The sequence below is a fragment of the Culex pipiens genome, chromosome 2 (assembly GCF_016801865.2).
Source record: "Culex pipiens pallens isolate TS chromosome 2, TS_CPP_V2, whole genome shotgun sequence".
NCBI lineage: Eukaryota > Metazoa > Arthropoda > Insecta > Diptera > Culicidae > Culex > Culex pipiens.
In genome coordinates this window covers 141,805,118-141,822,178 of record NC_068938.1, presented here as the reverse complement: position 1 = coordinate 141,822,178, position 17,061 = coordinate 141,805,118, and the positions used below count along the sequence as shown (strand labels likewise).

The 17,061-nt window shown below is 37.9% G+C and overlaps 1 protein-coding gene across 2 annotated transcripts in view; it reads left to right on the top strand.

The window, feature by feature from the left end:
• The window catches only part of LOC120417985 (allatotropins-like), a 46,313-nt gene extending 29,888 nt beyond the window's left edge, over positions 1 to 16,425 (top strand). For both annotated transcript variants that reach the window (XM_039580230.2, XM_039580229.2), the window contains 2 exons: positions 14,333 to 14,703; positions 15,127 to 16,425. In XM_039580230.2, the coding sequence (XP_039436164.1) occupies positions 14,333 to 14,703; positions 15,127 to 15,301 (546 nt within the window). In that variant the 3' untranslated portion in view covers positions 15,302 to 16,425. The remainder of the gene's footprint in view (positions 1 to 14,332; positions 14,704 to 15,126) is intronic.
• Positions 16,426 to 17,061: the final 636 nt, after the last annotated feature.

Below are 17,061 nucleotides of genomic sequence, written 5' to 3'. Positions count from 1 at the left end.
TAACGGGGATTACGATTGTTCTAACCGCAAAATTTCTAACCCCTTTCGATTCCGCCCACTCCTTGGGATTATGCAAATTGCAACCCGCGCGTTTAGGGACTAATCACACCGGTAAACACGGTCATAAATTTGAATTAACTTCCCTCTTCGAAAGGACCAAGAACGATTGCGTCTCAGGCCGCGGATTTCCGTTTTTGCGGCCGCGGCGACGTCCTCTGCAAACAGAGGCAACGAAGTGAATGTGTTTTCGTAGGTGTGAAACACAAATCATTCGCACCGAGGATATTACTGACGAAAATAACAGGACAAATGGAAATTTCTTGGGATTCCACCTAGGAAGTTCTGGTTTATGCTGCTGATGAGCATTTAAAAAAAAATTAAGAAATTTTATTTGCGAATGTTTGCAAATAAGAAGTATTCTGCAGTAGCTTAAATATATAAAATATTTTCAAAAGGTTAAGAAATATAAACATATTTCCAGAAACTTAAACATTTCGTCATGATTTCCCTAATCGATTTGATGTCATACACGTACACAGAATCGTTTCCAAATCAAAATAGAACAAATCTCGTTTAAACTTTGCTCATTGTTAGACCAGGTTCAGGTTCAGCGCTGCCTCGATTCCACGAAATACTTGCGAGGTCTTCCCATCAAATTTCAAGAACTGTTGCTTTTTGGGCGGAACGATTTCGATGTGGTTTCCAGCTTCACGTAGGTTTTTCCACTTTTTATTTTGGTTTCGCGTATAGCTGTCTGGAGTTCGCGCCCGAGCAATGATGTATTAATGCGTATCCGCGAGGCGTTTTTACCTGTGTGTTTATGTTTTGATTGTATCAAAGCTCACACATACATACATGACGTTTCACATGCCCACTTGAGATGGAGTTGAGTTGATTTCAAGTCTCGTCACGTGCGCGAATGTGTTGTTTCTGAAAGAACCGTTTTTTGTTTAATTTCCTCCGAGATAGGTGTATAACTCATTCTTGCATCGGTACTTAATTACAATGCCTTCTTCAGCGACAGGAATGATTTATTATCCTTTAGATAAGGGTAGTTCAGGTGTGTGCCACATACTACGTTAAAATGTAGAATGTAGAGTTGATATAAATAGCACCAACTTGATTTAAATTTATAGCTAATTATGTTGAAAGTCTTTTCTTTGTAACTGTTGATTTTTTATCAAGCTGCTTAAATAAAAGAATTGTAGTCCACTTCCAGCTGGATGAAAATGCTGAAATTTAGTTCATTAAGGTGAAATAGGAGTACCGCCATCTTGACACCACAACTCGAGTTTTTAAAAACAGTTTTAGGAAAAATGTCGTAAAAGTTAAAACAAACACCCACACACACCACAACTAGACATTTTAAGCTCAGTTTTAAGGAAAATACAATATTTAACGACTTAATGAAAATTAAATATGAATGCATTTGTGTTTCACAATATTTTTAAAGAGGTGATTGATACTTGGAAAAATAGAAAACTTTTATGTCTAATTAAATTGCGTATAAAATTATAAAACGTTACAAAGAGGTTTTTCAACAATTATTTCTCCAATTTTAATAATATTTCAATACATTTTTTGTCAGCCTGAATCAGATGTTACATATTTGAATCGTAACTCAAATGTCATGAGTTTGAATCCCGAGATGGATGGTTTATAAAATTGACCTTATGGGTGATTGTAGATTTTAAAGCTAAATTAAGTTTACCTTAAAATGACACATTCCATTTTTTTTACAGTTGAGTAATGAAAAATGGCAGAGTTTCATAAGTTTTTTGTTTGTGTTTTTTCGATGAACAATACGTTTTTTTCGGATTTTGGAGTACTTGAATTGGTCGTACCGCCCCTCCGTCAAGGGATATAAAAAAATGGACCTTGAAATTCGTGATCAGGGACAAAAGTTACCCTTTAGGACAAAGTTTCACGCAAATCGAAGAGGGGTCGGACAACTGCTGTTTGAATTGACGGAGAATTACCGAAATATCAAATTTACAATCGAAAATAATTCTAATTGTTTTATCAGCAATTTCCACGAAAGAAATTGTTAGGGTGACCTGCACCTTGCTAGAGTGGTCCCAAAAATCGGTCATTTTCGTCAATTTTCGCAAGAACCACAATTTAAAAAAAATAATAACTTCGTGCTATTTCAACTGATTTCAGCTAGCTTGAATTGAAATGATAAATGATTTGTTTGCTTTTCAGTAATAAATAATTTGAAATGCAAAAACAAAACAGCCGAACATTTGAAAAAGTCGTATGAAAACTTAAAATTGCGTTTTGACCGTGTCTGGACCCAAAAACCTATGTCTGAAAATATATTTGTCGGATCACTCGGAAAATTTCACATATCATATCAAAAAATTACTATGTCGTCCCTTAAGTTCCCGAGACATGATTTTTTTTTTAATCAAAAAACTGAGTTTTACGACGCACTACGCGCGAAAACCAAAAAAAAAAAAAACAAAAACGAGAAAAAATCAACTTTTTTCACATAAAAAAAAAATTAAACACGACTTACACATGTATGGTTACAAAATGTTTTGCAATTGAAAGATGCGCCAATTGGTTGAAATGGTACGGAGTTTTGATTTTTTTTAAATGTGGTTTTTGCGAAAATCGACAATAATGACTGTTTTTGGGACCACCCTAGCACGGTGGAGGTTACCCTAACAGCCAAACAAAAAAAAAACTGGTCTAATTATTTCGGATAAGGAACCCCTTGAAGCCTGATCGGAAAACGTTTTTTCGGTTTACGCTCTTTTCAAATGGAATTGCAGTATAAAAAGATCGGAAATGGTATGCCCTTTCCAAAACACTAAATACGAATAAAAAAACACGAAATGAACCTGATACGTACCACACTTGATACTGTTTTAAAAGAAACATTCCTTGTTTAGAGATGTAGGCAGTATCTTCTCGTCAAATAGTCTGTTTTAATTACAACGTATAAAATCATGAGCAAATTACCGTTAAAAAGTTTTCGTCTCGCCAACATCGCTTGTTTACCTAATAAAAAATGGAAAAAAGATACTCTCCCTCACTACTCCACCATTAAAATCATGTGCGCTCTCGCGGTGCCAAAAGAAAACACTCGGCATCACCTTCACCCACCTGTTTCTTTTTGCCTCGATTTTTCCTCCCAAGGATCACGTGTCAACTCTGCGGAGGAGAAGTACTTTCTTCCCCAATATAAACCAAAGCGATCGAATTTCACTTTCAACCGCAACTGGGTGTGAAGGTTTCGTGATATTTAAACCCCCCTTTTCACGTGAACGTTTACTCAAGGGAGCTTGGTTACGTTGAAATGCACACGGGATTTTAAAGGAAAAATCAATTCCTCATGTTTAATGCATTGGTTTTTGAAACTTTAAGAGTTTAAAGTGATTTGCACCCTTTATCCTTGAACCAATGATATTTTTATCACACATTTTTCTTCCATTTCATTCACAAAAGCAACTTGTTGGTTTTCGCAATTTTCTCAGAAAATGGCCTGCCCAAATGGAAGGCCACACAGGTCATAGACAGAATCCCTCAAACATATTCTGACTGGGTTTGTGCCGGGCGCCGATCAAAGTTTCATCATCGTTTATGGCATCTGCCCAAATTGGCATGTGGTTCACACTCCCTTTTGCACTTGTCAAACAAGCCAGTGAAAGTGCGTGCATCAAAGGCGTGAAGGATGATTTTCTATATTACTTTATTTCTATGGTAATCATCATAAAATATGATTAAGCGATTGGCCCTTTGATCCAACATGCAGTTCGAGCGTTTTTTTAGAAATGGTTCAATAAACAAAATTTAAATGTTTGGCTGATTGTGCGTTTTTGAAAATGCCTTGGGCCAAGGTTTTTCAAAACACCCAAAAAGCAAAAACAAATGATACCGTAAACTGGGGCGAATCGGGACTACAGTCTGAACATGAAGAGCATTTTTTAGAACACTTAAAAGCTTGAAATATGGAGACCAATGCACTATTTTTGTTGCTCTGTGTCTGTTCTATCCGAAACATGTCAAAAATAATCAAATATCGCAAAGTAACAAGTCTAAAACAGCTGTCCCAATTTGCCCCAGATTACGGTAAATTTTGTTTATTGGCCTGATTAAAAAGACTCTAGAATTGATTTTTGTAACAATGACAACATTTCGTCGCTGTTGTGTTATCTTGTCGCACGTGCATTTTGGGCCAAATTGAGTTAAGAACGCCATTTTGTGCAGCTCACAATGCCTCACCTTTTGACCTTGACAGATCCCAAAAAATTGATTTCAAGCCTGAGATATTCAATAAAAATCGAAAAAAAAACTCCGTGCTTTTTTGTCACTTTTCATAAGAAAGAAATTTCAATCTTGTCGTGCTATCTTGACACATCCTGAAAATTGCTGTAACTGCGACCACTGGTCAAAGGAATTTCATGTCAGAACGCGTTTGGCACAGATGCAAGCTCGACTATCGTAAACATTTTCAATTATATTTCAAGACTCCGGCAACCAAATTGAACTGCGGGGCAATGTACAGAATGGTCAACCAAACAAAACGTGTTTGTTATTGTTTACATTGCGTGCTCTCGTTTTTGTTTATTCAAGGTCAAACATTTAAACTACACAGAAAAAAATATGTGAATTTACTCGACACGGAAAAAATGAATCACATGTAAACTCAGTTGATGTAAACTTGAGATTTGACGTAAACGGGTGAATCATACGTAAATGTTTTTACGTATAATTTGTTGCAAATTTACATCAAATTGCATGTAAATTTAAATGTTTAATGACGTGCAAAAGTGTTACATCATAAATGATGTAACATTCGGAAATATTTTTTTGTGTGTAGTTTTTCCCCGAACGTCGAAAAGCGACGTACGACAAGATAGCACGACAGCGTCGAAATGTTGCTTTGGAACGTTTTTCGTCATAAACTGGGTGATGAATAGAGCGAATGCGTAACGTGATTTTCGAATGATCTCACCTTGTTTACATTTACAAAGTAGGAGGCTGTTCAAGCACAAGCATAACTTTTTTCTTACTGGTAAATGAGCTGTTTTATAATCAATAGTATATGTCTTATTTTGTCTAGTTTTTGACATGTTTGGATGGAAAATTGTGTGTTTTCAAGTTTGGATCGGTTAGAAGAGGTTTTTCTTTTTTACGGATGACAAAGAACTGCGGAAAGGGGGTCATTCTGCGATATCCAAAATAAATTCCCTGGCTTATTTAGGAATCCTATAGCTCTTCCCGAGCAGGGGTAAATAACACGGGAATACCAAATTTTGGTATTACTTGGGCAAATAACAGCGACCAAAATGTGCCTTTGGTTGCCCAGTAATAGATGGTAAAATACCATGAAATCATACCAAAATCTTGTATGTGTAAGGGCACAACAATACCAAACCATGTTATTCCAAGGGTAAAATAATACCTCAAAATAAAACCATTTCAATACCAAGTTGAGGTCTTCTGGATTTTTGAACATTGCTTGAATACCAAAACTTGGTATTCCCTTGTTTTTATTTTTAGGTATTCCCGCGCCCTTGGAAAATCATATTTTGGTATTTCTGTGGTCTTTCACATACATGATTTTGGTATGATTTCATGGTATTTTACCATCTATTACTGGGCAACCAAGAGCACATTATGGTCGCTGGTATTTGAACAAGTAATACCAAAATTTGGTATTTTCATACCATTTTTAGTGCAGCAGTTGCAGTTAGTGAAAAAACGGAAATTATTCAAATGCAAGAGCCAAATCTACTCACCTGATGATTCCATGTTGTTATTAGTGATATTCTTCACCACACCGAATTCATTTGTCATTGATGAACGGCCTGTTCTTGAAGTTCTTGAAGCTTCTGAAAAATAACAAGATTGAAAAATAAGTATTATTAAAATGAAACTGAATTGAAATTCACCAAAATTCATTAATCTGTCGATTGACTCGTTTTTTCAAAGTATTTGGTTATCCCGACTTAGAGATATTTCAACGTTTTTGAAGAAAATATTAGTGGGTATATCACACTAATTTTTAAAATCATCTTTAACATTTTTGGGTTTCAAGTCAGTTTAGCGCAAAATTAATTAACTCGTAAAACTTTTTTAACAAATTTCCCATAGTTTCAGAGAAAATTGATGAAACCTTTCAATATTCAAATAATACCAAAATGTGCCATCCTGACTTAGAAAATTTTCCACAATTTCAAGTCATTTCTGTAGGGGGTATATCAAAAATGTTTAAAATCAAGTTTGAAATTTCCGGTTTTGAATGAAAGCATTCGCTTTGAGACATGATTTTAGCGCAAAATTAATTATTTTGTCAAAATTGGTCAAAATTTTCCCATAGTTGTTTCAGAGAAAATTGATGAAACCTTTCAATATTCAAATAATACCAAAATGTGCCATCCTGACTTAGAAAATTTTCCACAATTTCAAGTCATTTCTATAGGGGGTATATCAAAAATGTTTAAAATAAAGTTTGAAATTTCCGGTTTTGAATGAAAGCATTCGCTTTGAGACATGATTTTAGCGCAAAATTAATTATTTTGTCAAAATTGGTCAAAATTTTCCCATAGTTGCAGAGGAATTTGATAAAATACTGTAATACCAAAAGAATACCAAAATGTGGTGTTCGATCATTGACAAATTCAGCAATTTTGCAATATCAAAACAATACCTTAAATTGGTATGATACCACATTTTGCTCTTGCATAATCCTTAAGACAAATTTTAAAGGGTCCAGGAATACCAAAATTTGGTATTGATACCAGAGAAAGGTATTATTACGCATTTCCCTTGTTATTTATCCATGCTCGGGTTCCTGGTCCAGTGAAAAAACGTGGCTAATTCTAGCGAAGCAGATCCAACAAACAAAGAAGATTTTCACTAAACCAGTAGGTTTTCAAACGGAATCAAAATAAAATTAAGACAGCTTCTGGATGGACACAACCGCATCGACTCCATAAACAACTTCAATTCGTAATTATTAAAAATTACGATCTCGCCTTCATCTTTTTAAAGATTTCTTGACTTCAACTCCAGGTCCTCAAAAGCTACAAATTTTTCATTCTTGAAAAAAAAAACATTTTTTTAATGAGCGATAACAATACTCTCTACTGTTGGCGAACAGTAAATTGGTTCCACTTCAAAATTGAGGCCGTTTTGCGAAGCATTGTTCAGCACCCAGGTCATAAAGCAGAAAATATTTGAATAAAAACATTCAGGTTTGAGCTATCTTTAACTTTTGAACAACCAACCAACTTCCAAACCGAATTAAATATCCCGGGACTCGAGAATCGTTTTAGAAAATTTTAGAGAATTTTGTGTTCAGATTTTCCGAGATAAACGCATTACTTTCATCTGTTAGAAAAGTGTGCTGATTACAAATTTCAAATTAAATATTGATATTCGATTCCAGAATGCTCATCTTAAGTGGATCGATTGAATCTGTATCGAGATTCTGCCACAGAAAATTGTTTATTGATTCAACCAAATTGAATGTAAACTGTTTGATGCACGAAGCTTCAAACCATAACCGTGGGTTGGTTTATTTCTTGTTACTGTTTTAAAATTGCTCCCTTTTCCGGAAAATCCTCTAACGACCTCATTGCAAACCTCCTCGGAAACCTCAGGCAATAATAGTACAGCACAGCGATTGTCTGTCCCAGATTGATTGTCTAATAAATATTTATCAACATATTAAACTGTTTGCTCGCAACACGTTGAGCAAACAAGACGCCTTTCTCTCCAACCTAACCTAACCCCCTAGCCCACCACCAAGAGCAAGGAAGATTAGCACGACAATAACTCATTCCACGTGGTGCAAACTGCAGCACGCAACCGGAAAGGATCGTTCCGCATTCCTGGGGCCAAAGTTGTCCGTCCCGGGGAAGCACCCGGATGCGTCCCGGTGATTGATGCAATTGTTGTTTGAAAGTTTTGTGCCACCACTCCAACAAGTTGTTGATCGGAAACCGGAAGCCGCCACAGCCAATGTCAAGTGCATTTTTCGGGTAGACCGGCGAAACTCGTTGCGTCAACGACTTTAGCTTCAAAGGACAAACTTTGGCTTCCTGTTGGTTCCAAAATTGGCCCGGTTTTCCCGCGTTTTCCTGCCAGGTGGTAACTTTGTGTCACTTGAATGGAGAGATGTGGTCACTGTCTCCCACGTGCTCGTGTTGTAATTATACAGCGGGAGCGAAACGCGGCCAGAACTTTGTTGTAAAATAATTAACTCTATTTTGAGGCGGCAGCAGCAGCGGTGGCATGCACTTTTTGTTTGGTTCTGAAAAGTCCCTTGATTGCGGTGGTGCACTTTGGAGTGGCCAAAAGTGGTTTACGGTGTTTGTGAATTTTGGCGAGCTGTCAGCAAGGACACTTTTAAATTATGACTTGGGTAAAAGCAATGAGGAAATACCGGTTGCAATTAGAAGAGAATTCCTTTATTTTGGCCTAGAAATCTGCAAATGTACCCTGCCAATTTTAAGAAGGAAGTTTATAAACTCCTCAAGCCTGAATAATATGTTTATCAGATTTTCGAGCACTTGACATACGACGGTTATAAAAAAAGATTCATGAATTTCTGTTGGATTGCTGTGAATTATCATTTGAAATTGGGGTAATTTTACAATAAAAGAGAGTGGACATTTTCACATAACAAAATCCTCTGTGAATGTGTCGCCAAGCCCGTTATGTAAAAAAATCCCAAAATAATTTCCTGTTCTTCTTATGTTCCGCATTTTCTAGGAATAATATAACACACACCTGACAAGTGCCGTCAAAACACAATGTAATGAAATGTAAAACCACACGCAGTCATTGCGCTTCTTCAATGGCAAACTTCGCGCCACATCACAATATCAGACTCAGCAGCAACAAACAACAGCGCTTTGAGCGCGAAAACTGATTGGCTTGTTATTCTGATGAGTGACTAAGTTTTACCTACTTATTTACCTGTATGACAACACTATACGGTGTACTGTACGACGATGCAACCAACCATCGATGAAGCCACACCAAGAGGAAGCAACCGTTTGAGTTTCCTTGATGTAATCAAGGGAAACTGAGAAAAGTTTTCGACACTTTCCGTACTATCCTCCACGAACGGTGTTCTTAGACGTTTCGTGATGGGTCGATGCATGACAAAGTCTGCAGTTTTAATTTCAATTTGAGTAGCTAATGTCGGTAAATTGAGAATTTACAACACTTGCCCCACACTGTATTTGAATTTCGTTCATAGTACACGAAGACGTCACATAGAATCTCGCCGTTACACGAATCGTTCCAAGTACAAAAGCATTTCCCACACCAGACGAGACGGAAAATTTGATCCGGAAATTGGTGATACAATTTCAAACAGCGTAAATTGGATTCGGGCCAATCGTCCGGGTCTGTCAATCCGTCTGGTGCGACAAAACAGACGAAGATGCAACGCGCATCAACGCCGGTCGTCTGCTTTTGCCAATCGCTTCAGGTTTGAATAAGGATTAGCGCCTGGCTTTGCCAATGGTAGGCCTGAGACGGATTCCATGTCAAAAGTTGTGTTCAATATTTGAGGTGGAGGAGACAAAAACAATAACTTAAAAAATCCATGATTTTAAGTTAGGGGAACTATGCCCATTCCCATCAGTCTAAGCGGTGGAGACTGAATGATGCAAGCTTCAAAAGGCGTTCTGTAGATCTGAACAAACCCTACGAATTGCTTTTAAAAGATTGCAAAATGTTGCGTCGGTCCAGAGAAATCGACAAATTAGAAAAACGTAACGCACCAGGTAAAAAGAGGTTTCACTGTACTAGGATACTTATACTGGCAAGACAAAAATATTTCACGAACAAAACCATATCTTCCCGTACTCAGGATTTCTCCTGGTAACCTGGAACCGGTCCCCAAAGTGGCAAGATCGTTCCAAGAATGGGTTTCAACATCATGAAAGAGTTTGCACTTTCACTGTGATATAATTTTGATAAAGGCGTGCGCACTGCCACGAAAGGCGGACCTGGGGGAAAACGCAGAACAAACCAAGCCGCGCGTAAAGTGCGTGAACTGTGACGGCAACCATACCGGTAACTACCGCGGATGCGTCGCGCACAAGTCCTACCTCGAGGAGCAGGAAAAGAGGAAGAAAAAGCTGCAGCGTCCCACCCTCCTTAGCGAATTACGAGCGCAGCCGTTCCTGCAGCTGGACAGCGTACGGTTCCAGCGGATAATTCAGCGTTCCCTCCTGGTTGGGAGCGTTCGCTCGCCAGCGTGATCGCTGCCGGTAGCGGCAATGCGGCCCAGCAAGAAGTCACCGAGGAAGATCTATTCACCCTGCCGGAGTTCTTTGCTCTCACGGGGGAGATGTTGACGCGGTTACGGAGCTGCCGGAATAAGGCCGAACAATTCCTGGCCCTTGGGGAGCTGATGATCAAGTACATCTATAATTGATTAAAATTTTCTGTGATCTAGTATTAAGCTTTCTCTTTATCTATCCTTTTCGCATTGCACTTTCTGTAAGTTTTTTGAAAACTTTTTCTTACTCTTGTCTATCCAATAGTTGTAAGTAATAATGCCTTCGATTGAACTACGATGTAACACACAGCTGAAAGGAACTCCAAAACCCTGTTATGTACTCATTGTTATGAACTCATTGTAACTTGATTATTCACAAATAAACCCGAATTGAAAAAAAATGATTATGACAAAGCTTATCACATAATATTTCAATCTTCTGTCAAGACAAATCGTATAAAAAGAGTTGAAAAAAAGTTTCTTCATTGGTTCCCCTATAACTAAGAGTAAATGGATCTATTTTTGACTTTCATAAAAGGAACATTGGTGAGGAGAAGATTACCCTCCGAAAATGCAGCGTCATCAGTGCATAATTGGCAAAGGGAGCGCGTGGTCGTAAAAAATATTCGGAGTGAAAAGTATTTTTTTTTGAGTGCCTTTTGTTTCGCATTTTTGTCGTGAATTGTGATATAGTTCTCGATAACAATGATCCGAGTTCGTTAGGTTTATCGCGTAACAAAATTATTTTGATTCATCAAGAACGTCGTGTGGTGCACGAGTCTTTTTTGTGTTGAAAAGACCTTCCCTTAGCTCCGTTGCTTGGAGGGCTCGACGTCGGTTGTTTGTATGTTAAGCCCTCTCCATAGCATCGTAGCTCGAGAGGCAACGAAAATCAATACCTTATTTAGCTAACAGAAAGAAGATCGGAAGACACTTGATGGTTGAGTTCGTCGCGTCTATTCCGTAACAAATTCATGAACTAAATGATTATATAATTAAAAATCAGACTACGCTATCATTGCAGCATTGCGTTTAACACCTCATTTTATAAATAAATATTATTTGGTTTTATCTTTCCACAGCCGGCTGTCTAAGATTAAACCATTTCATTAAAAATTTAACAACAGTTAAACGGGAAATGTCTCATCCGCAGCAACCGATTGTTTGCCTTGAGAATAAAATATAATATAAATTTCAACAAACACTTTGATTTTGGGTCGCATCATCATCTTCTATGATGAATCCTGACCAAACACCCAATTTTCAGGTTCCTGGCGCTTGTGGGGTGTAAGCACAGAGTAAATCAGCTGCCCTAGTAGCAACCTGCGCTAACTAACATTCCCGTCCCTTAAAATCGAGATCTACAAACTGACATGGCGGGCGCCGTTGGTGGCCAATGACTGTTACCTATTCGCAACTGATCTTGTTCTGGAAATCATGGTGTTTTATCTTTTCAGCGCATTCATACATGCTGTTGATAAGGGAAATACCACTTGATAGTCGAAGCCTATGATCAGTAGTCCTGAAAGGATATTACGGTTCTGTTCAGCAACGGAGAAGGACAACCATGGGTGGTCTCTCATGCTCATGCTCATGCTCTATTTTTGACTTTCATAAAAGGAACATCATCCGTACATCTGTACCTATCTTAGGCTTTCTGAATTTTGAAAATCCACCCTCAAGGAGCAAAGATACAGCCGGTCAAAATCGACTTCCGACTTTTTTGAAAAAAACAAAAGTTGTTTCATTGATTCGTATATAACTTACACACTTCGAAAAATTCGTGTAATTTTCTGTTGATTCAATGCACATAACTGGAGCGTCAAATAAGACGTAAGATTGTGTCTGATTTGAATATTACACGAGCCACACAACCAACCGAAGTCGCGTAAAATTACATTAAACGTCATTCTTGTGGGAAAACATTCTTATTGGAATTAGTTAATTCCCACGAAATGAAAGGAAACATGTTTATATTCGATTTTATCGGTATTTTTATTGAACATAACCAGAATTGTATTTCACTCATCACAATAATTGTATTATTCATCACTTTGACTCACAACACTTTTGTTTTTCCGTTTTATTTTGATCACTGAAATCCCTCGCATCCCCGTCTCCGAATTCCCGACGATTCCCCGGAGGTCCACTTGCAATCAGTTCTCTCGTGCCACTTTTTGTCCTCACCGGGCTGAGCTCATGGTAACAGGTCTTGACTAGCCGGCTGATCTGATCCGGTCTTCATCAGCATCATAGTTCACTTCGGCCTGGCCAAAGCGCACATTCAGAACGAATTCCGACGGAAGGAAAAGCATCTGTAAAATTATGAAACTGATAATAATTAATCTGGAAAACACGAAAGCCAGTTATATTTACCTTTGTTATTTCCAAATAAATGTCATCAATGAATGATGGATATTATTTCCGGACAAATTTAAGTTGATTTTTTAGAAAGATCGAGCCTCAGCTGCAGCCGCACAAAAATTTGGTTTACGCAACATGGCTGACATTTGTTCAACTGTCAAGCAGGATGAATCGTCGCGTCGTTGGATTAAGTTTCATTTCACTTAAAATTACATCAAAAGACACGCTCCAGACATGTGCATTAAACGAAACGTAAAATTCATTCAAAAGTGTATTGTTTATAATTTCATGTGATGTAATATTCTAGTTATGTGTGTGCGGTTAAAATTTGAAGAGTTTTGTGATAATAAACACAATTTTACATCACATTTTGGATTACATGCATTGTTTTTAAATGATGTTTGAGATTACGTAATGTGTAAAATTCAGAATGTTTTAGTGTGTAGGAAAAATGCATCTTTTTGACTTTTCAAGAAAGGAAAATTATCTAGACATCTGGCCGCATCTTTTGCATTTTGAATTTTGAAAATCCGTCTACGGGGAGCCGAGATACAGCTTGTCAAAGTTGGACTTCCGACTTTTTCGCGAGCAAGGGAGTTTAAGTGCTAAATGCGCTTTTTAAACAATTGATTTTAAAAATATTTAGCAGTACGATATTTTGAACGACAAATGCGGAAGAGTTTTGAGCTATTCTCTGAGATATGTTTTAGAGCACATCAAATGCCAACTTTTCAGAAATTTCCAGAATGGGCAATAAATCTTTGACCGAGTTATGATTTTTGGAATCAATACATTTTTTTCAAAAAATCGAAATATTGATCGCAAAAAAACTTCAGTTCAACTTCAGTTTTCGATGGAGAATCTAATTTGCAATCAAAAAGTACTGTAGTGAATTTTTGATAAAGTGCACCGTTTTTAAGTTAAAATCATTGTTAAGTAACTTTTTTGAAAAAAGTCACAGTTTTTTATTTTTTTAAATAAGTGCCTATGTTTGCCCAACTTTGAAAAACCTATGCCTAAACCCAAACCGTGTTTCGCTCCTAACATTTTTTATAATTTGTATGGAAATATTGTTACGAGGGGGGGGGGGCAGGGGGTCTAAAAATCCGATTTTCTGCGTTACGTATTAAAAGAACTCTCCCGCATATCAAAATAACTTGAACAATACAGTTTTGGTGATTGTTTCTGTAATCAAAAGGCTCCGTATTGGATAACCTATCCACTCAATACAAAAAACTGAAATTGTCAGCTTGGCGCTTACATGGATTAGTCTCCTAGGTGAAGAAAACGAGTCTACTTTTTGTCAAGTCGGTACTCACATATTTGTATGAAACCATTTTTTATTCCGTCCGAATTGATAATCAAAAATCCTTCAAAGCATGTCTAAAATGTTTATATCTACGAACCCTGACTCAAGTAATGGCCACTTATGCAATATTGATGCAAAAATTAGGGGTTTTATAAAATAACTTTTTTTTATTTTTTAATAGATTGGTTTGATGTGGAAAATCTTTCAAATGTGTTGATACTGTTCTGTAAGCCATGTAGATCTCAACATATTTTCCAATTCAAGGATTCCGTTCCCTCCTGTATTTTCAATTCGGTTGCACTCGACTGCGTTAAAACTCTTTATTCCGCATAATTTAAAATAACCCATAATGCTCCAACCACCTGAAACTCGATTTCCGTTTTCGTCTTCTTCTTTCGCAGATTATGAAAATGTCCCCCTGCAAAGTCCTGTTCGTGGTGATGCTGTGTTCGGTTCTGCTCTGCTATCACACGTCCAGTGCTGGCCCGGCCCGTCAGTTGGCCAGTTTGGCAGCGAGGGCCTCCAAAATACCACGTTCGATACGGGCCCCGTTCCGCAACTCTGAGATGATGACGGCGCGAGGATTCGGCAAGAGGCGCGCCCCGATTGGAGCGAACGTGGGCGGGGGCAGCGCAAGCGGAACCATGGTCAAACACGTGGCCGACGAAACGCCCTGGGGCTACGACAAGCATGAGGCCGGCAAGCTGATCGAGGAACTGGTGGCCGACGGAGTTGATTCGCTGCAGATGGGCGGTGCGGGGGAGCAGGAGAGGTGAGATTGTATTCAATGTTATAAACCATTACACTATGGGCCATCCCCATACGAACATTTGCAAGTACAACAGATATCTAAATATACTTTCAACCCTATTTTTTTTATTTTAGATTTCATTTTTTCAAATTGGTAAACAAATTTATTTTTGCCGAATTTTTAAATCGAAGCCCGCCCAGAGGTTAGGTTGTAGAGGCTAAATTTGGAAGCAAAAGCTTTTTAAAAATGCATAGGTTTGCTTTACGCTTTGGACTATTTCTTAGATCATTGATAGTCAAACTAGTTTTTACTGACAAAAGTAAAGCTTAGATTCTAGCACGTCAAGAGAGAGGATATATTGTCACAAACTTTTTTCTTCTAATTTCAAAACTGAAATTAACTGAATTTAATATCATTTTTATCCCCGCCTTTTCCCCCGCTCAGCTTCCCCCTGGACTGGTTCGCCTCCGAGATGACCACCAACCCGGCCCTGGCGCGGACCATTTTGCAACGCTTCGTGGACACCAACCGGGACGGGATTCTAACTACGAGCGAACTGATCAGCTCACCGTTGGGTGGTGGTGGCGCCGCCGCCAGCGACAGCAACGACTTGTTCTAATTCTGGCCCGGTTCGATTACAACAACCTCCCCCCATTTCCGAGTTCCCACCGATTTTCCCACAGAGTTGAAGAAATGGTTACAAATTACACGGAAAGCTCGAACGAGGACAGCGCGACTGGTTGCGGAAGGATGAGAAACTAAAAGACAGCAAAATCAAAACAAAATCGTGTAAAATAATTGACAAAGTGAATGTTAGCTTTTTTCTCTCCAATTAATTCGTTATAGTAGGTAGTTTGTAAGGTTTTAGCTACCGTAGAGTGTAGAGGGAAAAGGGAGTTTTAGTTCGTGGTCAAGAAAGAGTCTGGTGTGATTTAGGGAAGCTACTCAAAATTTATCGTTTTGTACGCGACAGTTCTACGCGATTTTGGAAGTGTCTATAAATCTCGCCGATGTGGTCGATTCATCTCAATGTAATATATATTCCTGATGTGACACCGCGTTGATGAGACTGGAACGAAAACACGGTTGTAAGCCGGCAATGGCTGGATGCCGGACTATTTCCATGAATTCGGGAAATCTACGAGAAAGAAAATAAAACACAGTTCAGAAGGGCAGTTAGCGGATGGTAGTGTTATTAAGATGTTCAATTAATGCAAATATTTAAGCACATGTCGCAATGTTATGAGGTGTAAGTTAAGTTCAATACAAAAAAGTATAATTCATGAGAGAGAATGCTACCTTATAGAAAACTAAATTCATCACGCAAGCCAAAAACAAAACAACAAACACACACACACACTGTACCATACTTAGAGAGTGCTAAAACTGCAGCATGGTTAAATTACGCCAGGAAAAGTTTACCAAAGAAAATTGCAAAATAAAACTTGAAAATTACTGCAAAGCGATATTTTCGTACACACAACCTCCCGAGAAAGCAGCAAAGAAGGGCTTAAACTTTCCCCGCACTTTGAAAATATTAGCGCAGCAGGTTGAGAATTAGTACTGCTTCACGCCGGGGCTGGCTCATGTTTATGCTTACTTTGCAGTGCAGTGCTATCTGAAACCCCTTTCCATACCCATCTTAAACATTTTAATCATACCGGACAGGGTCGGTGTGCTGCATGTGATTGAGGAGGAGCGGCACAAAACGATATGCGAATGGAAATATAACTTGGACTTGAACTGGGAGAGTTTCATTTCACACCGTGATCACATCAGATGAGAGTGGGTCATTAAGGGGAACGAGGTTTAATTTTACTATGCTTTCGTGTTGATCAACCTTGATGGAAATTTGATTGGATTTAAATTTGGATGGTTTAAGCGAGCATTTAACAATTCATTATTGTTGATGTCAGTCAGAAAACAGTTTGGGAGATACACATAAGTTAATCGGAAAAATCTTATTTTTATTTTAAGTTTAATTAATACATGGTATTTCTCGAGCGTAATCTGAAGAACTCGCTGAAAAATCACCAATAAATTTGTTTAAAGAAAGTAAGACAAAAAACAAGAAACAAGAAACAAGAAACAAGAAACAAGAAACAAGAAACAAGAAACAAGAAACAAGAAACAAGAAACAAGAAACAAGAAACAAGAAACAAGAAACAAGAAACAAGAAACAAGAAACAAGAAACAAGAAACAAGAAACAAGAAACAAGAAACAAGAAACAAGAAACAAGAAACAAGAAACAAGAAACAAGAAACAAGAAACAAGAAACAAGAAACAAGAAACAAGAAACAAGAAACAAGAAACAAGAAACAAGAAACAAGAAACAAGAAACAAGAAACAAGAAACAAGAAACAAGAAACAAGAAACAA